The sequence below is a fragment of the Oryctolagus cuniculus genome, chromosome 4 (assembly GCF_051225735.1).
Source record: "Oryctolagus cuniculus isolate XC-2025 breed Fujian yellow rabbit chromosome 4, ASM5122573v1, whole genome shotgun sequence".
Lineage (NCBI taxonomy): Eukaryota > Metazoa > Chordata > Mammalia > Lagomorpha > Leporidae > Oryctolagus > Oryctolagus cuniculus.
In genome coordinates, this window is record NC_142870.1 from 141,587,205 (window position 1) to 141,601,717 (window position 14,513).

At 46.5% G+C, this 14,513-nt stretch overlaps 1 protein-coding gene across 1 annotated transcript in view; it reads right to left on the bottom strand.

Annotated features, from left to right (window-relative positions):
* The window catches only part of CLSTN2 (calsyntenin 2), a 578,785-nt gene that overhangs the window by 355,430 nt on the left and 208,842 nt on the right, over positions 1–14,513 (bottom strand). Inside the window, exon 2 of the mRNA XM_002716578.6 lies at positions 973–1,095. Coding sequence (XP_002716624.4) covers positions 973–1,095 — 123 coding nt within the window. The remainder of the gene's footprint in view (positions 1–972; positions 1,096–14,513) is intronic.

Sequence of the window (14,513 nt, forward strand, 5' to 3'; positions counted from 1 at the left end):
TCTGCTGAGATCAAGAGTACCTCCCACCTCCACGCTCTGCAAGAATGCTCATGGGTCTTGTAGCATTGAATTTCCCCCATTGAACCAACCTGTCAGTCTTTATTTTATTTCATAATGGGAAAAAAAAAGCCTACACAGAACTTATCTTTTAAAAGTGCAAAACAGCCAATTTTTTTCCTGCCCAGGTAGCTCATAATGTAGCAGACAAACTGTCAGGAAAAATAGACTTCATCATGGTGAAAACCTCTGCCTGGCACCCATCTATCATAAAGCAATCTTCTAGAAATCTCGAAAACCTTCATTAAATTTCCTGTCTTTCTCCTGACAGTTATAAAATGTTAACAATATTACTCATGATGCATGCATCTTCAGAAATTCTTTGTCCATCACTCCTCCCCCTGCCGTCACCCATCCTCTTCTCTTTGCCAAAAGCCAGGGAAACCTGTGACATAGCCATCCACTTCTCACACTCCTCCTGGGCTGCTCCTGGCAAGAGGTCAGAGCAGGAAGTAGTGGCGGTCTCGATGGCAGCACAGAAGGCACAGCGGCTCGGTGTTACAATTCCACCTTCAAAAGCCACAGCTACTTTGAGGCTCCTAGGCAGGACTACTCAACAAGTATTTCTGATCCCTGTTCTTTCCCCTTTCTCTTGCCAATCTACCAGCCAAGATAGGTAGTCTCTATCTAACCATCAAATTTGAGAGGTGAGGCAGGACTCATCTCTACTGGGGAGAAAAATCCCCTAATGACTTTATCAGCCTAACTTCTCCAATGCCACGGGTTACTCTAGGAATTTATGACTCCTCTGGAAAGAGGAGTGGCAACATACAAGGAGCTTCAAAATCCACCAGAAATAAGCAAAGAACACAACGTTAACTCTACAACTCAGCCAGGAGACGCAAGAGGTGACAGCGTTTTTTCAACACTTCTCCAAAGCGACGCAAGCCCAGCCTGCCCAAGCCAGCATCTTACCTGCAAAAGGAACCGGTGCGTCTTTATCCAGGGCTACCAGGGGTGGGTCCAAAATGACTGTGTCGTTGTTCTCAGTTATGACCCCGTGATAGGAGGTCTCAATCCATGGCTTGTGCTTGTTGACTGGGAAACGATGAGGAAAAAAAAACAAAACAAAGGTCATTGTTTGCATAACTAATCCACAATAATATTCACAGCATATATTTTCCCAGTTCTAGACTTCCACCCAACAATCTTAAGAGGAATATCAGGCATCTTAGCCCGATTTTGTACCCACAGAGTTCCAGAGAGCGCAGTTCAACAGCTCATCCAGGGCTCGCAGGAGAGGAGAGGCAGCACTGAGATTCAAGCACGGTTTTTTGTCCCTAAGGCCATGGACCTTTTACCTGACCCAGATCCCATCATTCCTACCTCTAGATGCCCTGTATAGATTAGTAAGAATTGATTTAGGGGCTGGCATTGTGGTGTATCAGGTAAAGCAAGTTGCCTGAGATGTGGTCATCCCATATGGGCGTTGGTTCGTGTCCTGGCTGCTCTACTTCGGATCCAGCTCCCTGCTAATGGCCTGGGTAAAGCAGCAGAAGATGGTCCAAGTGCATGGGCCCTTGAACCCATGGAAGAGTCCCAGAAGAAGCTCTGGGCTTTGACTTTGGCCTGCCCCTGGCCTAGCTGTTGTGGCCATCTGGGGAGTGAACCAGCAGATTAAAGATTTCTCTGTCTCCCCTTTTCCCTCTGTAACTCTTCCAAAATAAATAAAATTTTTTAAAAGGGAGGGAAGAATTGATTAAAACTTTAATTTGCAAATGCTATCCCTTATTAATAGATGTTTCAACGTGCATTATCAATGAAAAAACAAGCAGATTATGACTTTGTACTGCAATTTCTGACAGCAACCTAATCTGGTCCATCATTGAGAATGGTTACAGGTGGACTATTTCCGTATTCAAAATGGTTGAGGTCAGAAGTGTTTCAGATTTCAGATTCTTTGGAATCTGGAATATTGATTTGCCTATACATAATGAGATATCTGGGGGATGAGACTCATGTCTAAACACTAGATTCATTTTTTAAAATTTGTTTTTGTTTTTGTCTTTTTTTAACTTTTAGTAAATATAAATTTCCAATGTACAGTTTATGGATTACAATGGTTTCCCCCCCACCATAACTTCCCTCCCACCTGCACCCCTCCCATCTCCCGTTCCCTCTCCCATTCCATTCACATCAAGATTCATTATTTATTTTAGAGGCAGAATTATAAAGAGAGGGAGAGACAGAGAGAAAGGTCTTCCATCTGCTGGTTCACTCTCCAAATGGCTGCAACAGCCAGAGCTGGGCTGATCCAAAATCAGGAGCTTCTTCCAGGTCTCCCACGTGGGTGCAGAGGTCCGGGCACTTGGGCCATCTTCCACTGCTTTCCGAGACCATTAGCAGAGCGCTAGATCAGAAGAGAGGCAGCCAGGACACGAACCAGCACTCATATGGGTTATTGGCGCTACAGGCTGAGTCTTACCCACCCCCCCCCCATGCCACAGGATTGGCTCCTATATTTCACATATACCTTATTCACCTAGGCTGAAGGTAATCTTATGCATAGTTTTAGTACCACCTGTATTTTGACCTCAGCTTACCTCATGAGGTCAGGTGCAGAATTTCCCCATTGTTATATTATGTGAGTGCTCAAGAAATTTCAGATTTTAGAACATTCTGGGTGTGGGACTTTCTGATTAAGAATGTTCATCATGTGCACACACATATGTATGAGTACCAGTACCCAACAACAGACATTTGGATATTCTCTGGTCGTTTAAAGATGATGTCTATCTCAACAGTCTAACCTAGCAACCTAAGTTGCCCTTCAGTAATTTGATCAGCTGGATGATATATTACCGAATGAACAATCAATATACTTCAAGTATTCACTAAATGTTTGTCATGGTTGGATGGTAACCCATCCAAAATGATAGGCTGAATCCTAACCCCTGGTGCCTCAGAATGTGACTGTACCTGTGGGGACTTCGTAGAGGTAAGATTAAAATGAGGCCACTTGGATGAGCCCTCATCCAATATGAATCATGTTTTCATAAAAAGGAGAAACTGTGATACTGACATGCACACGGGGAGAATATCACAAGGCTGGAGTGCTGCCCTGAGCCAAGGAACTGACAGAATTTAGAGGAGGGGCGTGGTGCAGGTGCTTCCGGGGCACGAGGGAGCAGAGGGAGCCCGGTCCTGCCAACACTGAGATTTCCGACTTCGGGCCTCTAGAAGTATAATGGCATCGCTCTTCTCAGATACCCAGTTGGTGGCACTTCACAATGGCAGCACTAGCCAATGAGTACAATACACTTACAGTCAACGGGCAGTACCAGAGGGTAGAGGGTTCAAGCAGGACTTTGCACCAGGATTTAGTCTAACGTTCCTATGACAGAGCTTTATCTGGTAAACATCACGTTTTTATCCATTCTGTCTCTTTGGTATGTCTCATCTGATCTGACTTTGACCCAGCTGACTCCTATTGGCAGCGTTGCAGTGACGTCATGATGGGTGTCCCGGTAGAAAAATCCCTTAAGCCCACCCTCCACACCAGGATCAAGAGTGATCTTTATGGGGTCGATGCTGTGACATACTGGGAAAAAACAGACTGTGTCGACAGCATCCCTTATGGGTGCTGGTTCAATTACCAGTTGCTCCACTTCAATCCAGCTCCCTGCTAATGCACGTGGGAATGCAGTGGAAGATGGCCCAAGTGCTTGGATCCCTGCACCCACAGGGGAGACCCTCAAGAAGCTCCTGGCTCCTATCTTCAGCCTGGCCTAGCCCTGGCCATTGTGGTCTGCCATCCTCTCCCCTCCCCCTTCCCCATCCCTCATTCCTTCCCTCCCTACCTCAATCTCCGTAACTCTGCCTTTCAAATACATAAATCTTTGTAAAAAAGTGATTTTTCTAAAGCATTCATTTGATGACTCAACTGTAAGCTGCTTAGTTTCTCTTAATTCCCTACATACCTCTCACAGAAGTCTGAGTGCCAATGAAGCACTTTTAAAATAAAATCACAGGGCACAGGGGGCCCTAGGGTAAACACAGTTGTCCCCAACTCGTCCTCTTTCACAGTTCCAAGGGTGTGGTCACACTCTTAATGCTCCCCACTGCAACCTGCGATGTCGCTGTGACCGTTACAAAGATGATGGAGAAGCTACTACAGCTGTGACTTTCCCCAACATGATCACACAGGCATAATACATGAATGAGAAAACAGAGAACGCTTTCATACTTTATAATAGACAAAAGGCATATGCAAACCAACATACCAACATAAAGTACATGAAAGTACTTTAAAAAGTTCATGGAAAATGGAATTCAAAGCTAAGTTTATTATGGTGCAAAATTTTTTTGACATTCACACATGCGTTTTTCACAATATGCACGTTCCATGAACATTCTGAAGACTTCGTGTATGTGCTACATGATGCTGTCTTTTATTACGCAATTTTCAATGGCCATGGTAAAGCAAGAGCTTATAGAAATGAGAGTAGTTCTGCTGCAGTGCCTTCCATCTCTTTTGCACCCCAAGTTTTTTCAACTGTCAATGAAGAACCGTCCCAGGATTTGGGCTGCTATTTTGCTTCTTTGCATCCACTGCAGAGCAATCAGAAACTGAGAGGCACTGTAGTGGGGCATGGACATACGCCACACTATTCTTGGGTCTTGGCCCCCGAGATCCATTTCTGCTGATTGAATCATGTCCAGGGTGGAGAGTAGCTCTGCCCACTGCAGGTGCACACAGGGCAGCAGGCTCATCCATTCCCACAATTTGGCATGCAGGCCAGTGCTTCATTACAGACTCTGGAAGAATTACAGCTACCCTGGGCTGTCCCCACACTCCTTCGCTCTTTTATTAGCCATCAACACAAATGCAATGTAAATAATTTACCACTGTTGGGAGAAACAATTAATCTTTTTTCCCCTTAATTAAACCTAGGAGCCTATTCATTAGAAATGTGCACACAGCCTATGCCAAGAACTCACCTAATGTTGCAGATTCATTGTGCCACTTGGCCCAGTGGCAGGCAATGGCATTAGCAGTCACAGCTTCTGGCTGCACCCCTGGCTAAGCCACCCCTGACTTCTCCTAGGTGATTTGGGCAGCATCTCAGAGATTCAATTTCCTGGGCTATGAGATGGGGATGCTGGCAGCACTCACAGGCCAGGTCCATCATTCTGATGTTTTGTGTGCACAGAACACACCGTCTTTGCCCTTGTGTCACCGCCTGCTCTCTGAGCAGTGACAGTGTCTAAAGGAGAGGTGGTTCACAGAGAAACCACAAAGCTGAGGTTCTCCCTTCTTAGCTCATGGGGTGCTCTCCTTGTAACTACTGGCCTGCCTCCCTGTTTGCTATCAACACCACAGTTAGCAGGGACCTACCACTTGTTAACCATTTGCATACAGAATTCTCCAGTCCTCACAGCAGCCCCTGGAGATAACGACCTTTCCTAGGTGATGAGTGTTTGATTGCTCCCATTTTGGAACATAGAAATGCCGTCAACACTGAGACTTTTCTTGGTTTTCTCTCACATTCAAACCTTTCTCCGACCTCTCTGGACTTTGGCTTTGTCTTGGTTGATGAACACTTGCATTTCGGTAGGGGAACAAAATTCTTCCATTCTTTGTCTGCAGGTCACATCCTCAGAGTTGTAAACCAATAACGTAAATTATTATTTTGACTACAAGGATATATTTCAAATATTGTGCAACCTTTTCTTCTTGGTGGTCCTATGGTCATTTCAAGGACAACATAACTACTACCCGGACTAATGGATTCTTTATTCTTTCACTTCATCAAATGGCTGAATCATGCTCACACTCCATTTAAGCTAGCATTGTATTTGGAGGCAGCCTGATTTGTATAATTTTTTATTTTGTTTTCTAAGCTTAACGATTGCCATTTTATTTCCACTGAGTAATGAAACTAAAGACTTCTCTACAATCCAGCCATGCCAATGCCATATCTCATAAATAATTCTATTACTCATTGTTCACTTAGAAAATAGTGATGTTTATTTCTCAACACTGTTGTGAAAATTACATGAAGTAATATAAAAGCAAATCCAGTTCTCCTGGCACACAGTAGGCACTCAAACACTCTCAACCCCCCTAGGCTCTCTTGTGCTCCTGGATGGTGACATAGGGCCATGCACTCTCACAGATACTTAGCTCAGCTTCACTCATTCAACAAATATATATGCAGAGCCTAAAGGGTGTAGAAAACATGTTAAGTGTTGAGGCAAGATGGAGGAAAAAGTCTTAAAAGAAGAAAGGAATTTGACAAAATTCTGTGTTTGCTTATAATTAAAACTGTCCAACGAATGAGAGCTGGGATGGCACTTCTAAATTGAAGGAGGATTTTGACAAAGACTATAGCTAGCATCAGTGATGAAAGAGTTAATACTTTCCCTTTGTGAGCAAGAATACACGGTCACCACTCTAGTCACATGGCACTGGAGGTGCTAATCTGTGCAACAGGAGAGAAAAATCATCAGAACAGAGGAGGAAGCAAAATTGTCTTTATTCACAGTGAATGTGCTCGTCAAGGTAGAAAAGCAGACACAATCAAAAACACTACTAAAACTAATAAAAGAGTTGGAAGGCAATAGAATAGAAAGTCAATTTATAAAAATCAATAACAGTTTTATGTACTAACAATGAACAATTTGAAATTTAAATAAAAAATGCTGTTACTATTGCATCCCACACACGAAACAGTAGTATTTCTCACAAAATACATGCAAGATCTGTACACTGAAAAAGCGAAGAGACTGTGGAAGGAATTTAAAGAAGACCTGGAGGCTGGCGCTGCGGCTCACTAGGCTAATCCTCCACCTTGCGGCGCCGGCACACCGGGTTCTAGTCCCAGTTGAGGTGCCGGATTCTGTCCCGGTTGCCCCTCTTCCAGGCCAGCTCTCTGCTGTGGCCAGGGAGTGCAGTGGAGGATGGCCCAAGTACTTGGGCCCTTCACCCCATGGGAGACCAGGAGAAGCACCTGGCTCCTGCCTTCAGATCAGCGCGGTGCCCCAGCCGCAGCGCGCCAGCCGCGACGGCAATTGGAGGGTGAACCAATGGCAAAGGAAGACCTTTCTCTCTCTGTCTCTCTCACTGTCCACTCTGCCTGTCAAAAAGAAAAAAGAAAGAAGAAGAAGACCTGGAGAGGTCTTAACGGAGGGAAGTCGATGTCCATAATTTGGCAGACTCAGTATGGATAAGATGGAAAATTACAGAAACGATCTACAGAGTCAATGCAACTCCAATTAAAACACCAGAAAGACTTATTTTTTTAAAGATTTACTTATTATTGACTTTAAATTCAAAGTTAAATGGAGAAAGAGAGAGAGAGAGGGAAAGAGACAGAGAGAGAGAGAGAGAGAGAGAGAGAGAGGTCTTACATTTGCCAGTTCACTCCCTAATTAGCTGCAACAGCCAGAACTGTGCTGATCCAAAGCCCTCAGGAGGCAGGAGCTTCTTCCGCGTCTCCCACATCAGTACAAAGAATTGGGCCACCTTCTACGGCTTTTCCAGGCCATAGCAGAGAGCTGGATTGGAAGTGGAGCTGCTAGGACTCGAACTGGTGCCCATATGGGATTCCAGCACTGCAGGCAGCAGCTTTACCCACTATGCCACAGCGCTGGCCCCCAGAAGGACTTTTTAAAGAACAAACTAATTTTAAAACTATATGAACACAAAAAAGAACTTGCATAGACAAATTTTGGAAAAGCAGAACAAAGCTGGAGGACTTCACCCTGCTTGATTTCAAGACTTCCTGCAAAGCTGCCCTAATCAAGATCGTGTGCTGTTGATATGCAGAGAGACATGTGCATCAACAGAAAGAAAAAAGGACTCAGAAGTAGACTCACCTGCATACAGCCAATACATCTCTGACAAGGCTTTCCAGAGAACCCAGTGAGCGGATAGCCTTTTTATTAAAGCGACTGCTGGAAAAATTGAATATCCATATTCAAAAAGGTAACTTTCAATCCTACTGCCACCATACATAAAAATTTCTTCTATCTGGAGTAAGCAGCGGGCTGAGTGGTTAAGTTGCTCCTGGGGGGCACATGCTCTATATTAGAGTGCTTGGTTTGACTACTGACTCAACCCCACTGCCTGCCAATGCACGGGGGCAGAAAATGATGACTCAAGTACTGGAGTCCTTGCTCGCACGTGAGACAGCTATACTGAGCTCCTGGCTCTTGGCGTCAGCCTGGCCCAAACCGGATGCTGTGGGCATTTGGGGAGTGAGCAAGTGAATGGAAGATATGTTTCTGTCTCTGTAATAATTGTGTCCTTCCATCAAAGATTAGAAGAGACAAAATGAAAATAAAGCAAATAAAGTCAAACTTTATAACAATTACAATCTTTCACTCCTTTCAAAACTCTCTTAAGGAGAACTTATTTAAAGCCAGACCGAGAGAAAACACTTGCAAAACAGCTCTCATAAAGGACTTGCACCCACAATATGTAAAGGATCCTTACTAGAAGCAAAAATGTAAACAGGTCTACCACCAAAATAAACCTACAGACAGCAAGTAGGAGCATAAAGAGATGCTCAGCTCCAAGAGTCAGCAGGGATGTGTAGTGAAGATCACAATGGGGTGTCATGATCCCATGCATACTGCTGCTGTATTATTTTAGTCCTTGGGTGGCTAAAATAGATGGACAACAGCAAAGATGTAAAGCAACTGAAATGCTCACACGTTACCACTAAGAATGTAAAATAACACAATAGGGCAGGCATTGCGGTGCAGCAGGCTAAGCCAACCCTTGGGACACCTACAACCCATACAGGAGTGCTGGTTTGAGTCCTGGCTCCTCTACTTCCAAATCAGTTTCCTCCGAATGAACCCGGGAAGGCAACAATGTCCAAGTACTGAGTTCCTGTCACCCGCGTGGAAGGGCTAGATGGTTCCTGACTCCTGGCTTCAGCTCAGTCTAACACCAGCTATTGTGGGCATTGCATGCGGACAGTGACTCAGGGGATGAGAGATTTTTCTCTTTCTGCGCACGTGCGTGCGTGCGTGCATGTGTCTATCATTCTGCCTTTCAAATAAATAAATTAGAAAAACAAATAACAATAATACAGTCACTTTTGAAAACAGTTCAACAGTTTCTTATGAAATGACTCAGCAGTTGCATTTCTAGGACTTTTAGAGAAATGGAAACATAAATTACACAAAAGGCCTGTAAGTGATTATAAAATCTTTATTCAAGAGAACCAAATTGAAAATTAGCATGGCCATCACCCAGAGAACAGATAAACAAATTGTGATGCAGTATATCCAGATAATGGACACTATTCAACAGTGAAGACAGAACGACCACAGATCCATATAACAAAATGGATAGAACTCAAAGGCCTTTCACCAGTGAAATACAATTAAAGGAAGTCAGACACAAAGACTGTGTACTGTCTGATGCCAGCCATGTGACATTCTAGAAAGTGCAAAGGTTCAGGGACCAGTAACTGATCAGGAGTTGATAGAGCTGCGCCAATCTGAAGCCAGGAGCCAGGAGCTTCTTCCAGGTCTCCCATGTGGGTGCAGGGGCCCAAGCACTTGGGCCATCTTCTACTGCTTTCCCAGGCCAAAGCAGAGAGCTGGATCAGAAGAGGAGCAATGGGACTAGAACCGGTGTCCATATGGGATGCCGGTGCTAACCCTAACCCTAACCCTAACCCTAACCCTAACCCTAACCTTATTTTATTTTGAAATAGGTGAGTGGAAATTTTGAATTAGGGGCCTGGAGCTGTGGCAAGAGTTAACTGTGGCCGGTGCAGCAGCTCAATAGGCTAATCCTCCGCCTGCGGCGCTGGCACCCCGGGTTCTAGTCCCGGTCAGGGCACCAGATTCTGTCCCAGTTGCCCATCTTCAGGTCCAGCTCTCTGCTATGGCCCGGGAGGGCAGTGGAGGATGGCATGGAAGACCAGGAGAAGCACCTGGCTCCTGGCTTTGGATCAGCATGGTGCGCCAGCCGCAGCAGCCATTGGAGGGTGAACCAACGGTAAAGGAAGACCTTTCTCTCCTCTCTCTCACTGTCCACTCTGCCTGTCCAAAAAAAAAAAAAAAAAAGTTAACTGTAAAGGTGCACGGGGGGGGGGGGGGGGAGGGTTGGCGCTGTGGCACAGTGGGTTAACACCCTGGACTGAAGCACTGGCATCCTATATGGGCGCCGGTTCTAGCCCCACTGCTCCTCTTCTGATCCAGCTCTCTGCTATGGCCTGGGATAGCAGCAGTAGAAGATGTCCCAAGTCTTTGGGCCCCTGCACCCACGTGGGAGACCTGGAAGAAGCTCCTAGCTCCTGGCTTCAGATTGGCACAGTTCTAGCCATTGTGGTCATCTGGGGAGGAACCAGCAGATGGAAGACCTCTCTCTATGTCTCTACCTCTCTCTGTAATTCTTTCAAATAAATAAAATAAGTTTTTGAAAAAAGAAAAAAGGTGCACCAGGGAACTTTCTGGAATGATGCACCTGCTTTGTATCTTGACTGTGGTAGTGGTTACACCTTGTGTGTATCTTTGTGCACGTTTCTTTTTTTTTTTTTTTTTTCCATTTGCCAGGCAGAGTTAGACAGTGAGAGAGAGAGACACAGAGAGAGACAGAGAGAAAGGTCTTCCTTCGGTTGTTCACTCCCCAAATGGCCGCCACGGCCGGCACTACGCCAATCTGAATCCAGGAGCCAGGTGCTTCCTCCCGGTCTCCCATGCGGGTGCAGGGGCCCAAGCACTTGGGCCATCCTCCACTGCCCTCCCGGGCCACAGCAGAGAGCTGGACTGGAAGAGGAGCAACCGGGACTAGAACCAGGCGCCCATATGGGATGCCAGCGCTGCAGGCGGAGGATTAACCAAGTGAGCCATGGTGCCGTCCCCCGTGCATGTTTCAAAACTTACTCTACTATACACTTAACAAGGGTGAATCTTACCATGTGTCAATAATACCTCAGTAAACGGGCAAGAGCCAAGTCCTTATCGTCACAGGACTCTCAGCCTAGAGTGGACCCACAATAAACACAAGGGGGGAGGGACGAGGCAAGAAAGAAGAGCACAGCAGAAAAAGAAAAGCCCAAGCACCGCCATGGCCATCCAGGGTACTTCCTGCGGGAGGCAGAGTACAGGCTGTGAGCAGTGGTATTAAGCAGGGCTAAAGGACACAGAAGGCTCCAGGCAGAGGAGCATGGACAAAGGCCCAGTGGCAGAAGCACCAGGTGCATCATGGGGAAATGTGAGGGCAGAGTTAGGTTTGGCTTGAGATCAGTGTCAGACAGGACAAGGCCAGCACAGGCTGGACCAACAGCATCCACATCACCCAGGGCTGAGTGGCACAGACAAAAATCACCCAGGAGCTACTTTGTAACCCTGGCTTTCTGGGACCCTGCAGAGCCACCTCCTTTCAAGAAGCAGTAAGCATTGATGGCTCTGGCCTGACTGTTACTTCCTGTATTTTCATTCCTGCCCCTGACATGCCTTCTCTGAGCAGAGGGCGTGTGTGGGCTTTGGGCTCCAGCAGATGGAAGCCGCTCAGCTCCCGCATGCTTGCTCTCTGAGCCTCAGAAGAACAGTCTTTGGAGCAGTTCTGCCCCCGGCAGGACCTCTCTCCTCTGCACACCCCTTCTCGGGGCTGAGCTCGGTCAGATCCCACCCTCTCAGGACTGCTTCTTGCCACTGTCTAGTCTCTTTTCCATGATGTTAGAGAGTCTAGAAAATGCCCATGTCTTGGCACTTACGCAGAGGAAACACCAAGGTGATATCTGTGCCCATTTACAGAGAAATCAGGGCTTGCCACCCAACGTGCCTTCAATGGAGCACAGATGCACTTCTCAGAAGAGTGCCCAGCTCCCTTCTCTTTCTTGCCACCTCTGTAAATCTGTATGAATGCCCCACACCACAGAAAATCAACGTGGCTGACGACTTAACCTTAGAATTTGTCTGCATTCATCCTAACATTGTCCCTTCTGGCCTCAGCAAGCCCCGGAACCCTCAGAACTCCAATGCTTCTCCCTGGATGACAGTAAACTACAAGTAAAAACATAAAACATAAGCTTCCCTGATGGCAGGATGCACTGGTGGGCAGGTTAGCAGCACTCATGTGAATTATTGCAGGGGTTAGGCAGGTCTTTTGCCTGTCATGCCCAATCTCCCCTTCCGGCCTGAATCCCTTCCCTGGCAGCAACCCTTGGGGAAACTGATGGCTGGCCTCAGCAGAGCCAATCCATCGGATTCTGGCATGTTCACGGGGGAGGATGGTTGGGTGAGGAGCACTCAAGATCTTGAAATGGAAGTTTGTAAGAAGCCAAGGCTGGCATTCATGCATGATCACCGAGAGCTGACAGTCACAAAAACCTGGGGAAGCTTAGAAACACAGAATTTGGGAGCAGACGTGCAGACACACAAAGGAGCTGCAGCCTGGAGACGCCAGCGATCAGAGACCGGCCCTCCACTCTGGATTTTCAGTCCCGGGCCTTGCTCTCCCTCCACAGGCTCATCAGCTGACCCTGGGGGGCTGAAGGCACCAACTGAAGCCTTTGGGTAGTTCTTCCCCCAGCCATTTTTTCATTTATACTAATTTGTGCAGGTATCTGTTTCAACTACTGTAACTACGACTGCATTATACAGTAGTTTCATTCCTTGCTCCAGGGTGAGCGTGGGACAGGCAAATCTAGCCCCGTGCATGCCAGCCTGGGGCCCTTCAGCAACTCTCCTGCTGGGCTCAGTGAGTTCTGTGTGTTCTGTGTGTTCTGGGTTCTGTGCTTCTAACTCCTGTCTGTTCATCCTTCCAAACACAGCTCAAGGCCCCTACCCAATTGCCCTCCTCTGTACCCCATGTCACTCTGTTTGGCCTGCTCTCCTACCACCCATCACTGCATTGCCATTAGCTCTGCAGGGTGTTCAGCATTATGAATTCTACACATACAATTCACATGTTTTTTGCACCAAAATGCACTTACCCTTTTTAAAAAAGAGATTCATTTATTTGAAAGCATTGCAGAGAGGGAGGGAGAGACTCACAGAGATCTTCCATCCTCTGCTTTACTCCACAGATGGCTGCATAAGCCACAGCTGGGCCAAGAGCTTCATCCAAGTCTCCCATGAGTGTGGCAGGGGTCCAAGCACTTGGGCCATATTCTGCTGCTTTCCCCAGGCCATTGGCAGGAAGCTGGATCAGAAGTGGAGCAGCCAGGACACAAACCAGCACCCACACGGGATGTCGGCATCACTGGTATTGGCTTTAACTGCTACACCACAACACTGGACCTGAACTTACCCTTTGATTCCATTTTCCACATACTTTCTGAAGTACTCTACTACTTCCTTGCCCCTCATTCCCAGGGAACGATGCACCTCCTTGAGCAGGAGACAGCATCCTAGTTACAAAGACATCCCCAATTCCTGACACGATGCCCCACACAGAGCAAGTCACCGGCAACTGAAGCTAGCACAACTTTGCTTTGCTGGCACCTGCAATACCTGGAGCAATTACAGGGCTAATTGAGTACATGCTAATTGAGAGTCAGTGAGGAAGTATTCCTTACATCACGCAAATAGAAAGAGGCATGACTCCGATCTTGGGGTGACACTTGCCATTACATAATTAGAGGCAGCACTGATTGCTCGCTAGAGGTACCAATTAGAGAGTTTTAAATACAAATCCCATGTATGTGACTCACACGTGCAAAAATTCACACAAGATGGGGCATTCTTGCACTGTTGTAATCGGGCTGAAAGGTATTTGAGGGGAAGATGCTGAGTCATTTATCCTTAACTGCTAGGTGGGTGGGTAGAACATTTCTTTCCTCCCTTCTTTCTTTTCCTTTTATTTTCTCCTCTTCCCATCCATTTAGCCAGCATTCCTACATTCCTCTTTTCTGGCATCTGTCACTATCCATCCATAAATACTCCATTGTTTGGAGTGTGGGTACTCTCAAAGTCATTAAATGAATTTCTCCAGCCTGGGGATGGACCATATGTCAACATCCACTAGCTCCTGCCTTGAGGGCCAGGTGCCAGGTGGTCTTATTCAGGTGAGGTTTTAAGTTGCTTTACACACGTCATCTGGATAAATCCAATTGGCTAAAGCTCACTCTAAGATCCTGAGGTTGGGTAAAAACAGCACTGGGCTTAATGTCAAAGTTCTCAACCTACATATCGAAAGCACAGCTTAGCCAAGTCTTCCAACCCGCCCAGACCTCTATGCTCCTTTATAAAATCCCATGGGGTTGTTAGGAGGAGGAGACAATGAGGCCTTGGGTCAGTGCTGACTCAGTGGTGCCCCACGCATCACAGACTCCTCGCAATAGCTCTCTGATTCTGAAAACCTCAGTGTCTACAGGCTTGGATCAAGACCCACACAGGACCCTGTGTGCCCCAGCCTGACAGGCTCGTGAAACAACAAACCTATTAGTAGGATGAAGACCTAACAGAACCCTAGGCTTAACTCTAGGGGGATGGAAAGATTAGGTTAAGTAAGAATATATGAGGAAGACTGGGAGTCAGTCAAG